Source organism: Aristolochia californica, unplaced genomic scaffold (assembly GCF_029961685.1).
Source record: "Aristolochia californica isolate CCGP_79_NKW_82.1479 unplaced genomic scaffold, dmAriCali1.0.hap1 SCAF_6, whole genome shotgun sequence".
Taxonomy (NCBI): domain Eukaryota; kingdom Viridiplantae; phylum Streptophyta; class Magnoliopsida; order Piperales; family Aristolochiaceae; genus Aristolochia; species Aristolochia californica.
Genome location: NW_027182257.1, coordinates 6,676,146 through 6,693,542, shown reverse-complemented (window position 1 = coordinate 6,693,542; position 17,397 = coordinate 6,676,146). Strand labels below are relative to the sequence as shown.

Here is a 17,397-nt window from a genome sequence, read left to right as displayed (position 1 = left end):
GTGGAAATTTTTTCCCAATCATGGTCAGAAAATTGCATGAATTAAGTTTGTTATTTTCACTAATGAGAATGCACTTGGATTACATAAAGTGCCTGAGGTCCACTATGACCCAAAGAAAATTTTCAGCAATTTTAAGACTCAATTAAGGGTCAAATATCCGAATATCTCAGAAGCATAGTTTAATGAAGAAACTCTTAGAATCAATGAAGGGTTCTATTCTTGATCTGTGCAATTGGAGCACACCTTCTTCTTCCAGACCTGCAGAAGACAACATGTCAGTGATAGAACCATCTGCTGGTGAAGAAGATGATATTGATGATGATAAGGATGAATAAAATAATTTTGGCTCATTACCGAACTGCCAGCCTATTGACGATGAAGCCACTATGGTGGATTATATGGAAACTATGATTTATCTTTTTGAATCTAAGTTTTTAAAAAATAACTTTATTAATTGTAGGATGTTTGAAGAAATGATAGGCCTACATCAACAAGACTCATCAGCAATGACCATTCCAAATCAACAGAGGAAATCTTATCTTCCTGCCCACAGTTGGCCCGTCTGTCACATCAATCTAAGCACCTAAAGTTTTTTTGGTCGAACATTTTCTAACAAGTCACATCAGTGGATAGCACAAAGTAGCCGCCTCACTTGTATAAGGATTAATGCTTTGAAGATAAGAAAGATTCTTTGGCCCAAGCTCATCAAAAGTCTCTTTCTAGCCTCAATAATGGAGGAACCACTCAACCGTCCCTCAATAATGGAGGTGCTTCATCTCAGCCGCCTCAATCATAGAGGCTTATCTTTTCTTTATTGGTGAATTTCAAAAGATGTTTCAATCCACCTAGTTCTCTCCTTCTATTTAAGAAGATAACTTATATTGTAGAGAGCATCACTTGAATCACGAAGTTTTAAGTTTGTTCCCAAGGTTGCCGCTTGTAAAGATTAGCTTGTTTTGGAGTTTATTGTAAGTACTTTTAATATATAATGAATAATTTTGAAGTTATTTTTTTCCCTTTTATTCTTGTTATTTGCCTTCTGTTAATTTCCTACTTCTCGCTGTAGGGTGTGATTTGTATGCTATGAGAAACTTTTGGGTCAGTAACAATTCGTCGCATGTTGTTTTCCTTATGTGAAATTGCAATATTTCTAATATGTCAAAAAATTGTTTTATTTACTCTCTCTTTCTTCTCCTTCTCATTTCTTGTTTCCTTCTTTCTTTCCTCATTTATTCTTTCTTTTATATTTATTTTTTCTTTCTCTTTCTTCTTCATTTATTTCTTTCTTCTTAATTTCTTTCTTGTTTCTATCTTTCTTTCTTTCTTTATATTTTCCTTTTTTATTTCTTATTCATGTTTCTTGTTTTATTTTTTCTTTCTTTCTTTCTTTTTACCCATTCTCCCTTTTATTTTATTTTTCTTTATTTTTATTTATTTTTCATATTCATTCTTTTATTCTTTTTTCTTGTTTTTTTCATTCTTTCTTTCTTCCCTTCTCCATATTTTTCTTTCTTATTTATTTCATTCTTTCTTTCTCTTATTCTTTATTCCTTTCTCCTTTTTTCTTTTTTCTTTCTTCTTTATTCATTCTTTTATTATTCTTTTTGCTTTCTTTTTCCTTTCCCTTTCTCATTTTTTTCTTTGTTTCTCATTCTTTTTTATTTCTCCTTCTTTTTCTTTTTTATTTCTTTCGTTCATTGTTTCTCTGCTTCTTTCATCCCTTCTCCTTCTTTTTTTTTCCTATTTCTTTCTTTTGATTATGTATCTTCTTCTTTCATCCTTTCTCCTTCTTTTTCTTTGCAATTTTTTTCTTTCATTATTTCTCTTCTTCTTTCATCCCTTCACCTTCTTTCTTATTTCATTCTTTTGTCTTCTTCTTATTTCTTGTTTTATTTTTTTCTCTTTATTTTTCTTTCTTTATTTTTTCCCTTTCTCCTTTTTTTTGAATTTTTTCTTTATTTTTCTTATTATTCTTTCATTCTTTATTCTTGCTTTTTCCATTCTTATTTCTTTCATTCTTTCTTTCTTCTCGTCTCCTTCTTTTCTTTCTTATTTCTTTCATTATTTCTGTCTTCCCTTCTCCTTCTTTTCTTTCTTATTTCTTTCTTTCTTTCATTCTATCTTTCTCTTCTTCTTTATTCCTTTCTCCTTTTTTATTTTTTATTTCTTTCATTATTTCTTATTTCTTCTTCATCCATTCTTTTATTATTCTTTCTTCTTTCACTTTGCTTTCTTTTTTCTTTGTTTCTCTTTCCTTTTTTTTCTTTGTTTCTCTTTCCTTTTTTTTTCTTCATTCATTCTTTCTTCTTTTCATTTGTTTCATACATGCTTTCCCTTCTTCTTTCATCCTTTCTTCTTTCTTATTCCATTCTTTCTTCTTTCCCTTACTCCTTTAATTTGTTTTAGGATGCCACCATAACCTATATGAGAAGCATCTGTCTCTACAACCTTTGAATAGGAAGGATTAGTTAAGTTAATGCAAGGGAGTTGTTTAACCTTACTTTTGATTAATTGGACTACCTGAGTATGTTTAGGAGTCTATGGCTCAGGATTCTTTCTGATTCTTTTATGCAATATTACGGAATCTTGGGCAAGATGAGGATAATAGTCTGCAATATAATTGAGACTTCCTAGAAATCTCTGAAGTTGAGTTTTCTCCAGTAATTCATTAGGAAACTTGGAGGTAAACTCAATGCTTTGATCAATGGGAACTATTTTTCCCTTATGAATATTGTGACCTAAAAATCTAATTGAAGTCTGAAACAATTTCATTTTCGGTGCCGATATCACCAACCCATGTTTTCGAATAACTGTTTTGAAAACATGTAAGTGCTTAAAATGAGCATCAATAGATTTTGAATAAACAAGGATATCATCAATATAAACAATTGTAAACTCAGAATAAGGAGCAAATATATCATTCATGATATTTTGAAATTCAGATGGAGCATTTTTCAAACCAAAAGGCATAACATTCCATTCAAAGTGACCAAAAGGAACAGTGAATGCAGTCTTATATTTATCCTTTTCAATGATTTGAATTTGCCAATATCCAAATTTCAAATCAAATTTGGAAAAGATTTTAGTAGAAAACAATCTGTCTAATAAATCTTTTTTGTTTGGGGATAGGATAGCGAATCCATCTCAAACAATCATTGAGTGGTTTATAATTAACCACTAATCTAGGAACACCTCGTTCCTTCTCTGCATTTTTATTGACATAAAAAGCAGTACAACTCCATGGGGAGTAAGATTTTCTAATTAATTTCTTATCCAAGAGATTTTGAATTTCCTTTTTGCAAAGGTCTAGTAAGGCATGTTTCATTTGACCAGGCCTTGCTTTTGTCGGAATGGTTCTTTAATTGAACCTATCAATATATGGTAAAGACACAATATATTTATGTCTATCCCAAAAAGCTGTAGGAATGTCACTACAAATTTCTTGGGCAAATATTTTTTGAAAAGAACTAATTTTCTCTTTGATCTCTATAGTTTCTAGCTATTGTTCAAGGGTTAAAAATTGAATTTCTTTATGCAGGAAACTAAGATGATGTTCTTTTACATTTATCAATTCTGAAATCTCATTGATAAAACTAATTTGAGGATGAGATTTAAAAGAGAAATATATAGGTTTATTATTAACCTGTCCAAGAATGCCATGGTTGCCAATGCCCTTAATTGGCATAATTTTCTCCAGAAAAGGAGTGCCTAATATGACTTGTTGAGTCATATTTTTGACTAATAAGAAGTCAGTAATAATGCACTGATCATTTGTGCAGATGGAAGCATTGTTTAGTTTATATTTAATTTTTATTTTGTTTCCATTGGCATTGGCCAAACTTTGAGTAGTTTTCTCAAAGTACTGGGTTGGAATTAACCCTTCCTGGATGCAGTTTAAGTCCGCTTCACTATCAATCAGAGCTGTCAGTTTTGGAATGACAAAGTTCTGGTCAATAACTAAATTGATAACAGTATGCCATCTTTGATGGATGACTTTGGTGATTTGATTAAGAAAAGGATCCTCAAATTTCTTTTCTTGCACATCCTTTTGTTCACATTTTTGTTCAAGCTTTTTATACAAGGTTTTTAATTCTTTTAATTCAAGCTTGATTTCTTTAATTTCTCCTTGTAATGAGGAGATGGATACTGGTTGTTTTGAAGAATTGGTTTCTTCATAACGACCAATAATTTCCTTCAAAGAATAAGGTTTAACTCCTTGGATGGGAGGTATCTTTGATGTACTTTGAATTTGTTCAAGATATTCTTTGATTAAATATCTTTTTGTTTGAGGATCTTCCTCTTGATCAATGTTCTTAAGCATAATTTGTTGATCCGTAGTAAGAACATTAATCTGATGCATTTGGGCCACAGATTGTAGGTGCGAACAACTGCAATCTGGGTCATCTTGTGATTGGCTAGATGAATCATATTCAATATCATCCCCAAAATCAGAATTTAAGAGAATGTTAGCCAACTGGATTCTCAATCCTTCATCTATCTGCAGTTGGTTGAGTTTCTCTTTTGTTTTGCATCGATTGGAATAGTGGCCTAATTTACCACATTTATAACAGACACTTTTCTTTTTGTCTGGAGGATTTCTTCTAGGAGGTGGTCTCTGACGAGGAGGAGGTCTCCTAGATTCATGACGAGTCTTTTGATGAGACTATTTTTTGGGATATCTCCTACTCTGGTGTGAGTAGGGTTCTGGTCTCTTAGAATGAGAGACTTTCCCTTTTCCCTTCCTTTGATGGGAAGGTAGTGGTCCTGTGTCACAAGCAAATTGTTCACAGAATTCACCAAGCTCACGCTTTCCAATAAGATTTTGTTTCTTTAGCTGAGCTTGAAGTTTTAAATCATTACATAAGGTCAGTCCTTCTTGGATGATAGCACTGGTAAGGAGACCATATGTATATTGATGGTAGTTAATAATTCCTACCTCATTACCTAACCTTTTTCTTACCTTACTGGCAAAAAGAGTTGGTAATCCATCAATAAATTTAGCTTTCCAATATTCATTATTGGCATAAGTTCGTTGCATAACCTTAGTGAGGAAAACATCTTTATACCATCTAAAATGGCTAAGTGTACGACACCTAAGATTTTGCAAGACTTCTCTTCCCTTATCAGTAGTGGAAGTTAAATTCCCAATAAAATGATGAACAATACATGAAATCAAGGTATAAACTGCATCGTCCTCGCCGAGGTAGGCTTGGCCTGATTCAGTTTTGATAACTTTTTTGGCATTATAAATTTCATGATGTTGTTCAGGAGTGAGGATATTATCCCACCAACCTTTGAGGGTTCCAGAAAACCCAACAGTTAACATTTCTGCTATTCCTTGATCTGAATTCTTATGTTGCTGACAAATTATACAATACATAAGCAAACAGCGACAATGTTCTAAAATCTGATATTCAAACATGGCATCTATTTTCTATTCATAAATGGCATACTGTTATCAATTTAGTTATTGACCAAAACTTTGTCATTCCGAAACTGACAGCTCTGATTGATAGTGGAGCAGACTTGAACTACATCCAGGAAGGGATAATTCCAACCCAGTACTTTGAGAAAACTACTCAAACTTTGGCCAATGCCAATGGAGACAAAATGAAATTTAAGTATAAATTAAACAATGCTTTCATCTGTGATCCCTCTTTTTGCCTTATGATATTTTCCTCTGATATTTTCCTACTTCCACAATATTTCTAATATGTCAAAAAAATTTATTTATTTATTCTTTCTTTCTTCTCCTTCTCATTTCTTGTTTCCTTCTTTCTTTCCTCATTTATTCTTTTTTTTATATTTATTTTTTCTTTCTCTTTCTTCTTCATTTATTTCTTTCTTTCTTTATATTTTCCTTTTTTATTTCTTATTTCTTGTTTCTTGTTTTATTTTTTCTTTCTTTCTTTCTTTTTTCCCATTCTCCCTTTTATTTTATTTTTAATTATTTTTATTTATTTTCCTTATTCATTCTTTTATTTTTTTTTCTTGTTTTTTTTCATTCTTGTTTCTTTCATTCTTTCTTTCTTCCCTTTTCCATCTTTTTCTTTCTTATTTATTTCATTCTTTCTTTCTCTTATTCTTTGTTCCTTTCTCCTTTTTTCTTTTTTCTTTCTTCTTCATTCATTCTTTTATTATTCTTTTTGCTTTCTTTTTCCTTTCCCTTTCTCATTTTTTTTTCTTTGTTTCTCATTCTTTTTTCTTTCTCCTTCTTTTTCTTTATTATTTTTTTCGTTCATTGTTTCTCTGCTTCTTTCATCCCTTCTCCTTCTTTTTCTTTCCTATTTCTTTCTTTCATTATTTATCTTCTTCTTTCATCCTTTCTCCTTCTTTTTCTTTGCAATTTTTTTCTTTCATTATTTCTCTTCTTCTTTCATCCCTTCACCTTCTTTCTTATTTCATTCTTTTGTCTTCTTCTTATTTCTTGTTTTATTTTTTTCCCTTTATTTTTCTTTCTTTCTTTTTTCTCTTTTTCCCTTTTTTTGAATTTTTTCTTTATTTTTCTTATTATTCTTTCATTCTTTATTCTTGCTTTTTCCATTCTTATTTCTTTCATTCTTTCTATCTTCTCGTCTCCTTCTTTTCTTTCTTATTTCTTTCATTATTTCTTTCTTCCCTTCTCCTTCTTTTCTTTCTTATTTCTTTCTTTCTCTTCTTCGTTATTCCTTTCTCCTTTTTTATTTTTTATTTCTTTCATTATTTCTTATTTCTTCTTCATCCATTCTTTTATTATTCTTTCTTCTTTCACTTTGCTTTCTTTTTTCTTTGTTTCTCTTTCCTTTTTTTTCTTCATTCATTCTTTCTTCTTTTTCATTTGTTTCATTCATTCTTTCTCTTCTTCTTTCATCCCTTCTTCTTTCTTATTCCATTCTTCTTCTTTCCCTTACTCCTTTTTTTTTCCTTTGTTTATTTTTTCCTTCTTTTTCCTTTTTCCTTTTTCCTTTTCTTTCTTCTCTTCTCCTTCTTTTTCTTTTTTATTTATTTCATTCTTTCTCTCTCCTTCTTTCATCCCTTTTCATTCTTTTTTTTCTTATTTCATTTTCCATTCTTTATTATTTCTTTCTTTGTCTTTCTTTTACCTTCTTCATTCATTCATTCTTTATCTTTTTTTTTCCCGTTCTTCCTTTTGTGTTTCTTGTTTAATCATTTTCTTTAGTTGTCTTCTTTACTTCTTAATTCAATCTTTATTTGTTTTCCTTTTTCTCTATGATTCTTTCAATCTCTTCTTCTTCTTCCCTGCTCTCTTTTTTTTCTTTTTCTTTTTTCTTTTCCCTTCTTTCTTATTTCATTCTTTCTTCTTCTTCTTCTAATTTCTTGTTTTATTTTTTTTCTTTATTTTTTTTCTTTCTTTCTTCTTTCCCATTCTCCCTTTTATTTTATTTTTCTTAATTTTCGTATTCATTCTTTCTTTCTTTTTTCTTGTTTATTCCGTTCTTATTTCTTTCATTCTTTCTTTCTTCCCTTCTCCTTGTTTTTCTTTCTTATTTCTTTCTCTTCTTCTTTATTCCTTTCTCCTTTTTTTATTTCTTATTTCTTTCATTATTTCTTATTTCTTCTTCATCTGTTATTTTATTATTCTTTCTTCTTTGACTTTGCTTTCTTTTTCCTTTGCCTTTCTCCTTTTTTGTTTTTTCTTTGTTTCTCTTTCTTTTTTTCTTCATTCATTTTTTCTTCTTTTTTCTTTCTCCTTTTCTTTCTTTTTTATTTCTTTGATTCGTTCTTTCTCTTCTTCTTTCATCCCTTCTCCTTCTTTTTCTTTCTTATTTCTTCCTTTCATTATTTCGCTTCTTCTTTCATCCCTTGTCCTTCTTTCCTATTTCATTCTTTCTTCCTTTTCTTATTTCTTGTTTATTTTTTTTTCTTTCCTATCTTCTTCTCTTATTCATTCTTTCATTCTTTATTTGAGTTTTTGTTTTTCAAATCAAAACTTCCATTTAGTTAAATATCATTTGATTTATTTAATATCTATTCTAGTGTTGTTGATCAATTGGTACTTTCACCTAGGTTTTTGGTGGGACGTTATCGTTTCTTGTAAATTTTATATCTACCTATTAAGAGTTTTTTAAGCTAAATTTAAAAGCAAGTAATCCTTGTTTAGAAGTCAATCAAACTAGATTGACTTATTTTTTGTTGTAAAAAATCTCTTTTTGGTCCAGGTGCCTAGAGATGTTGACCATAAGTCTCAAGGCATTTGGGCAAGTGCTAAAATTGAACATGTATGGTTTTAAATTGTAGATGTTATTTGACTTTTTACAATGTATCTTTTAATTCCAAGGCAAGAGGTCCTTAAGAGTTGAATAACAAGCTGAAATAGTGATTGTAAACCACAATAAAAATTCTGGTGTATCAACATAAGTGAGTTCAATATAAACTTATATATATATATATATATATGTATGTATATATATGTATAAGTGTATCAACACATTAGAAAATTTATTATTAGCATTTATTTAGTTAAATTAGTTTTTATAACAATTATTGTTGTACAAATAATAAACGACTTTAATTATTATTTTAGATGTATATTTTACAATAATTTTTCAACAAAAGCTATCATTTGCAATGATAATGTTTGTTATATTTTTGTAACAACATTAGTTAGTCAAAAATATAAACTTTATGTACCAATTGTTGGAAGATATGGAGGACTACCGTTTTATACGAGAACATTCTATACACCATTTGCAGCAAGCTAGGCGTTCATGACGTTCACTCACCCCCAGCTTGAGGGGAAGTGTTGGAAGATGGGCCCAAACCCACACGACCAAGGAAGGCCCACAAATCCATGTGTGTGGATGAGACATTATTATTGAAGGACTTCTCAATTGCTGATTTTGTTCAACATTAGCTATTCTAATGATGAAGAAAGCCAAAGTGGCTCTAGAATATTATCTTTCGGGTAATTACCTGATACCCACCCTTAATTGCTATTTATTACTCCTACTATTTGAGAGTCGATGTCTTGTGGAGGGACACAGTGATGGAGGAGTTTTATTACACTTCTGAGCACTATGTATAGACCCTACAAAAGATAGAAGTGTCCTACATCCAGCATGAGTTATGAATGGAATATGGAGCGATGTCATACAACTTGGAGTGATTTTACTCTCACTTATCTTATGCTAGTTAGGCCTCATGGAAGAGACCACTAGCATGAGGGAGAGAGTTGGACAATATGGAGGATTGCCATTTTATACGAGAATATGCTATACACCATTTGTAGCAAGTTGGGAGTTCATGATGTTCTCTCACCCCCTGCTTGAGGGGGAGTGTTGGAAGATGGGCCCAAACATACACAACCAAGGAAGGCCCACACATCCAAGTGTGTTAGAAGATGGGCTCAAACCCATAAGACCAAAGAAGGCCCACACATCCAAGAGATGTGAAAGATGGGCTCAAGGCCTAGAACTAAGGAGAAGGTCCACATGCCCATATAGTGATGGCAGAATGGTAAATAAAGAGTCATCTAATAAAAATGACATTGATGTAATTAGTTTAAGTTCTAGGGGTATAATTTTAATATTTTAGGATTATTAATCTATAAATTGAACATCAAGGGAAGGGTTAGGACAATAAGTTCATAACCTCTTCTTCCTCCTGTTTTCTCCCAATGGGTCATTCTCTCTTTTTCTCCATGAGCTAAAACCATGAAGTCCTAAAAATCAACACCATCTAAAAATGTTGCAAATAATTTTTTTTTGGTAACGAGAGGTAAATTGTTACAAAATGATTATATAGCAACAATAATTATTGTTACACATAACTTAATAGCTTGTAACAACAATAAACTTTGTTACAAAATATTAGCTTATTCAATGACTATGTAGTAGTTGCAAAAACCAAAAAAAAATAAAAAAATTGTAACAATTATGTATGTCATTAAAAAATATTTATTTTTTGTAGCAACTCCAAATATATGACATTTTTAACTTGTTATAACTCAAAAAATTCTAACAAAAAATTGGTCTAACAATTATAGTCATTATAAAAGAGTTAATTTCTTGTAGTGACATTTGCGCCTTGAAGAGAAAATCTTTTTCTTTTATCTTCTAATTCTTGTCTTTATTGTTTACGTAGACCAACCTAGCATACACTGAGTAAGTGTGTGCACACATACGAGCTAGAACGTGAGCCAGGTCAAGGTTAAATCCAACACAATTCCATCCATACATTATTCCCAAACTCTATCCAATTCTTGCATACCCATTCCATCCTTGCAGTGGGGTTGAAGTCCATTTATCTGAACTGAAGTGCAGTTCTTCCTCAGAGCAAGTGTTTTTTTTTTCTTCTGATTGAGTGTCTCGTGCAAACTTTGTTGATAACAAGTATATGAGCTATTGATTTATACACTTTGCGTTGCCCAATAAAACCAAATATCAATCAGCGTCTTGTGAGCCAGTTCACATACACATCTAGATTTGCTTGTTTGAATGGATTACTAAATTTTGTTTTCTATAAATCACATGAGAAACATAATTAAAACCATCTTGGTGGTCCTTATTCATTTGAAGAACTCTCCTTCTTTCTTCTCATTAAATTGATGGGCAAGAGCACCCTCCTCCTCCATATGGCTCAACAAATCCTATTTGGAGCTCTTTCTCATTTTTCTTCTTCTATATGGAGCTCTTTCTCATATTCATAACACTGTCATTATGTGAATTTTCAAGTTATCTGGAGCTCTTAACCCATATTATATTAAAAATTAACCACATATATGATTAAATATAATTAGTTACTTTAACATTAGCATATAAAGTTAAAAAAGATACAAATTACTCCTATAACAATGAAAGTATAAGATATTGTTCAATGTGGCTAGCATAAGTGGAACCAACTTAATATATAATTTATATGAGAGTTTATATGTATATCTATAAAAGAGAATTTTTTTAGGTATTTTTTATTTACATATTAAAGTTATACATAATTGATTTTATAACTATATATAAATAGTAAAGTATGCAAGTTATTAAACTCGACTCCTTGAGGTTATTAAGTCCAGTCGACTCCTATTCAACTGGGTTTAGCCATAGATTAACCTGTGATGATGTCGTATTTATTAATTTTTTATAAAAAAATGGAGGGACAAGAAATTCTTTTGCCTTGAAGGATTGACTAAGCCAAGGAGGTGACGAAGGGTTCTTGAACAAGGTGTTCTTTTGGTGGCACCATTTGTCCAAGGATGAACTTTCTCATGTTATCCCAACGGAGAGAGGGCAAGGGAGACCATGCCATCTAGGCTAGTTTTTTTTTTTGTGGTTGCCAAGGTAGATTATTTTTCCCTCTTGATCAGATTTTTCCTCAGTTAAATTGATTGGTCCAATATAGTTTTTATAATAAGTAAGTTTTGTGATCACACTATAGGGATATGCAGCCTTTTTTTTCAAATAATCAAACATTTTTAGGCTAAATATTCAATCAATCCAAGCAAAATTACGTTTACTATTATCTTTTAGATATGATTATAAAAATAGTTGTTGCATCAACAAAAGCGCCTGTAGCTCAGTGGATAGAGCGTCTGTTTCCTAAGCAGAAAGTCGTAGGTTCGACCCCTACCTGGCGCGCGTTTTAGTGTTTTTCCTTGACACGGTTCCTTTTATTGTTAGAGAAAATCAACGATTTCTTTTAATATTTAGTTCTGAGTATTTTACTTATTGCAGAAAAAAAAAATCATGGAAATATAAAATTGGAAGTCATAAAATTATTCAAAAAAAAAAAACACCATCCTCCCATTTTTCATCAAAATTTCCTAGTAAAAAGATCCTCCATACGAATTTTATATCTGTGAAAAATAATAAAACCCCATTATTCCATCCGAATATGTATGAGAAAAGCTTTTTCCAGATTATAACTCTCCAATAAATTTATAATTTAAAACTAACAGTAAATAATTTAAAATTCAATTATACACAAAACTAATAGTAAATATAATAATATCCATCTCATAGCCAATATCATAATAATATTAAAATTTAAAATATTTATAACATATCATTTATGTTTTCAATTGATACGACTAATCCAATACGAAAAACTATTTGGTGCTAAATTGCCGTCTCAATCATGAGGCAGGTGGAGGAGGCAGGTGAAGAGACCGTTACTCCGACGTGCACACAACAGAAAATAAGAAAAATATACTCCCATTCACAAATCTAATTGTAAGGCACGGTCATAGCATTATGGGTGTATACAAATAGGCTCCCCCTTTCATGCTTATTGACAAAGAACATGGAATTGTTATTTGATCACGAAATCTTCTCGGAACAAAATTTCGCCTTAACATTTATGATTTAACCACGTATTACTGCAATTAGTGATACGAAAATGTTTATGGAACAGGAAGTCGCCAAACGATTTGCTCACTTGATTGGGAGCTGCATGTTCACGACTTGGAACTTCTTCTGCAAATCCTCGAAGCTCCAATCTCTTCTCATCCCGCTGCTTCGCACGAGACGCGGTTGTTCAAGCCCGACGGCGGCCGCTGCATGCTCCTTCATGTTTGCTGTGGCGCTGGTTGCAAATTTCCGCAGCGTCTTCCGGGGAGCCTTCGACGACGACAACGACGACGAAGAGGAAGAAGAAGAAGCAAAAGACGACCCCTTTCTGAGACGCTCTCGTGGATCGCACCCGAGACAGCCGGATCGTTTCCTTGGGGTCCCGGAGCTCAGATTCTCGAAATGATTATCGAGAGGCTCCAGTGTTGGGCCGGAGTCGGTCCGCTGCAGTCCCTGGCACGTCAGGCACGACAGACCCATTCTTCCCTCTCTGTCTCTCTCTCAAATCATAACATTATATGAAAAATAAAATTACAGAGAGGACATGAGGGTGAAGACGGAGACAAAGTCGGCGATCTTCCTTGTTACGTTTGAAACTGGATACGGAAGGAAATGGGTAAAAGAACAGAAAGGGATCGCGAGGGCGCGAGAAGAATGGAAAATCCTGGGAAAAGCCTACAAAGGTGGAGAAGGGAAAGGCAATGGAGGTAGCTTCGGCAGTTCTCGATGGTAACAGAAAGCTTAAAATTAATTTTGTGGAGACGAAACGACGATTTTCGCACCAAAACGGTATATGCCAACATTTACATCCCTAATATTAGCAAGAATAACAACAACTCTCTTGACGTTTACGGTCTTGTTAGTTTGCAACGGATTGTTTGATTTGTTTAAATATCCAAATGGTAGCAAAGAGCACTGCATCTAATTTGTTGGACCTGTTTTTTTTTTCTCAGCCAATTTGAGTGCTAAAAACTAGAGTATTAAGACACCTCTTCAAACTTTTACATATAGAGATTTTTGTAAAAAGTACCCTACTTAAAAATTTTTATTTATAAAATATACAAAAGCTTAGTTATAAAACCAAGATTGGAATGTTCAATTGAACTGGGTTGAATTGGTTCAATTGGATGACTCCTTTTTGCAAGTTACAAGCCGTAAATATCCAAAGAACAATCAAAACCCGTCTAACTCGGCTATGTTGGCCTATTGAACTGGCTGACATAACCCATTCAGCCAAGCCACTTGTTGTACATGGCATACCACAAACAATTGGGGTCATAGTATTCGTCTCAAAATCCCCATTAAGATAGTTTTGATGATAACAAATATTTTAGTTACTTATGGTATGTATTTAGAATGTATTATAGCTTTAAAAACTCCCAAAGAAACTCCTAGCAATATATTTGTTCAATCGATCAAAAACTACCTAAACAATACGTATAAAAAAGGACACAAGCAGCCCATGCCAAAAAGAACACCAACTGAATGGTTTAGCAACTCCTCTTGATCGAACAAGAGAAAAAAAAACTCTCTATTGAAGATCGTTCATCCAGGGGTCAAACGGACTAGCCTAAAAAAAGACAAGAAGGACAAAAATAGACAAAAGGAGTGGACCACACATAGAGGAATTTACGACATTAGTTGAAAAAAAATGAAGGCTTAAAGTATAAGATAAAAAATGTTGACTACATGCCAAGGAGTTAACGACTTTCGTGGAAAGAATAAACAACTAGACCCAGAAGGACTTGACTACACAATAATTTTTTAGCTTATTTTACAGTCAACCACATCAAATGAGTCAATCACTTTCTCTATATAAACTGCAGGTGTGGTGTCAGCCAGCGCTTTAGGGGGTTGAACAGTGTTAAATTGGGTCGAAGAGCCTATCCCAAAATTACTAGTCACTTAAGAAACCTCTTCTTCCAACTAATAAACGCAAGATATTTGTATTCACTAATGTGTGAGAGACTATCCTTAACACTCCCCCTCACGTGTAGGCACATGGATACTTTGGGTAGAGGACTTCACGTGGTGGAACGTGGATAATGTGGGTGGATGCCCACATATGAGAACTTTGATCTAATACCATGTTAAATTTGGTCGAAGGCCCTATCCCAAAATGACTAGCCACTTAAGAAACCTCTTCTTCCAACTAATAAACACTAGATCTTTGTACTCACTAATGTATGTGGGACTATCCTTAATAGTAACTATACACCATTTGTAGCAAGTTGGGTGTTTATGATATTTTCTCACCCCAGCTTGAGGGGGAGTGTTGGAAGATGGGCCTCAAGCCCATAGAGTGGTGGCATGATGGTAAATAAAGACTCGTCTCATAAAGATGGCATTGATGTAATTAGTTTATGATTTATGTCTCTTATTCACTTTTACTATGGTGAAGGGTATTCTTATAATATTAGTACTTTTAGTATCTATAAATACAACTTAAAGGGGATGGTCTGGACAAGTCCATTACCCTGTTCTTTGTTGTGGACTCAATAGCACACCGAATCGCACAACAAAGGAGGCAACAAAAACTCACTCAATAGGAATTATTTCTTATATTACTTTGAGTAGGATTTATTTCTTATATTGTTTTAAGTAGGAGTTATTTCTAATTACTTTTATATGTAGGGGCATTATGGGAATTATTGTAACCCTAACCCTAAAACTCTATGACGTGATCTATTTAAAGGAAAGAATGAATGAAATAGGTAAGCTTTGAGATTTTAGAATAACCTAGTGTAAACAGGTTGAGATCATCTCTTGATCTCGAGTTTAGGGTTTACTCCAAAAATCCAACGTATCCTTCATCCTCCATTGCCATCCATCTTCATCCACCTTCATCCTCCATCATCCATAGCTGGAAGAGGAGCTTCCTGCCCCTTTTCCGAGCCCAAAGAGAGGGTCTTCCCTCCTTCTCAGCGTCAACAACCAGCAAAGGTTCTAACCCTCTTAACGAGTAGAAAAAGGAAGGGTTTTCTGGTTCTTCCATGTGAAGGTCTGGTGCATCCCTTCCTTGCTTGGAAGCATCACGAAATTCTAGCATCCACGTCCACCAAGGTGAGCCAAGAGCTACACCTAAGCTAGGCTTTCAATCCTAGCACGAGCAGCAACCAAACCTGGGTTGAAACCCTGGTTTCCTTGAGCAACAAAAGGTATTTCTACCAGTCCCTTCTCTATGTGAATTAATTCAATTCTAGCCATACATTTAGCACTAGAGTGGATACATCAAAGGGGAATTGATCACGTGTGGAAGAGCCATCAAAGAAGGGAGCTTTAACCGTCATTATGGAGTCTAACAACTCGGTACAAGTGCTGGATTCTCAAATCCCACACTGTGTTACTCGATCCATGACCCGGGACCGTAACAACGTGGTATCAAAGCAAGGTAGCATAGGGGATACTCTCAGCAATGAAGAAATCCAAATCATGATACAAAAGATAGAAGATAGCCTTGAAACAGCACAACCAATGTTGGGGAAGGTTTGTGGTTTGGAAGAAGAGATGACCTGAGTCATCAACATGTTAACTGAGCTGAGGGCAGAGAGACATCAGAATCCAGAGGCGAGGGAGGTTGCTCAACCATATCACAGAAGAGGTGAGCAGTGGCCTGGGCGCACTGCTGTCCAAGGACCCCAACATGGAGGCACAATTCCAAGGTACACCAAGTTAGAGTTTTCCTCTTTCAATGGTTTAGTTGATCCCTTAATTTGGTTGCATAGATGTGAATTTTTTTTTTTGAACTAAGGGACTACTGAATGGGATAAGGTGCAACTAGCCTTTTTCCATATGACAGATGAAGCCATGTTATGGGTTATTCAAGTAGAAAAAGAGAGACCAGGGATGACTTGGGGAGAATTTAAAAATCTATGCATAGTTAGATTTGGCCCTCCCTCCAACAGCAACCCCCTGGGGGAGTTAGTCCTATTGCGACAAACTGGTTCGGTGGAACAATATAAAAAACTACTCCAGGAAAAGTTGGCTCGTGCTGGTGAGAGGGTATTGGTTGACCAATAGGTCTCCCTATTCACAGCGGGTCTCAATGAGTATTTACAGCTAGAAGTAGAACTCCTTATGCATAAGGATTTAGCTCATGCAATGAATATGGCCCGAGCAATGGAACAACGACAACAGTTGCAACAACGTAAGCCGGGTTGGTCGGGTGAGAGAAACACTTCCTCCACATGGCAGGGTGCCGCTATACTTCATCTTAGGGAGCATCTTCAATAGCGCCATCCTCCAGACTGTTACGGTCCCGGATCTAACACAAGGATTCTTTGGGAGGATCTGGGATCTACCACGGGTTACGGGTCTTCCAGGCATTACCGTAGGGATAGTAGGAAGACATGGGGAAGACGAAGATCAATAGAGGATGAGAGAATACGTGGGTTTTTGAGGAAAACCCTAACCTCGAGATCAAGAAGGTGATCTCAAGCCTCTTTACGCTAGATTTAACCTAATTCTTAATACTTCAATCCTTCCCTTTCTCATTACTCATAACCCTTATATAGGTTCACCCTGTTAGAGTTTAAGATAAAATATTACAAAAATATCCCTATAAATAAAATATTCCAAAAATACCCCTATGGCCTAAAACTAAAATAAATAATGTAAATTAAAGAAGAAAACTAAAATAATAATGTTATTACATGCATAACATTACACCCTCATGGAAGACGAGCTTCTCCTCAAGCTTGGAAGTAGTGTCTGTATGCCGATGTCTCCACCAGTGCCGAAGTAGCATCCGCGATAGCTATGACCCCCCCCCCTCTGAACGCCCAAAATTGGATTTTTTTTTTTTGGCTTGGTCTGAGTTAACCTGGGTTGACTCGGTTCAGGAACCCCGGTCCGGCGCACGACTTAGCTTCGTGCGCTGATGAAATTTTCCTAACTTAGGAAAATTTGAATCAGAAGCCATCTTCTTCCTTCGGCGAAAATTTAGTTGACGATTCTTCGAAAATCGGAATCCTGCTTTATCCTCCTGTCGATCCCAAACATAGCGGCCGTCGATAAGTGCAGGAACCTTGTCGACAATTGCTCCTTCCCTCAGGGCACGGACGAAGGCGCGCAACGGCCGTCTTCCTTTCACACGACACCGAACAGGGCGGAAATT

The 17,397-nt window shown here is 34.1% G+C and overlaps 1 protein-coding gene and 1 non-coding gene across 2 annotated transcripts; one reads left to right on the top strand and one right to left on the bottom strand.

The window, feature by feature from the left end:
• Window positions 1-11,497: 11,497 nt before the first annotated feature.
• Window positions 11,498-11,570, top strand: TRNAR-CCU (transfer RNA arginine (anticodon CCU)). The gene has a single exon. It is a non-coding gene; the product is annotated as a tRNA-Arg (tRNA).
• A 795-nt stretch (window positions 11,571-12,365) lies between these two features.
• LOC137935223 (uncharacterized) lies at window positions 12,366-12,761 on the bottom strand. The gene has a single exon (XM_068779915.1). It carries the CDS (start codon window positions 12,759-12,761, stop codon window positions 12,366-12,368), a length of 396 nt encoding a protein of 131 aa, XP_068636016.1.
• Window positions 12,762-17,397: the final 4,636 nt, after the last annotated feature.

What these genes read in the sequence shown, in the direction of transcription:
- LOC137935223 (XM_068779915.1), bottom strand. Translation starts at nt 12,761, where the DNA reads ATGGGTCTGTCGTGCCTGACGTGCCAGGGACTGCAGCGGACCGACTCC.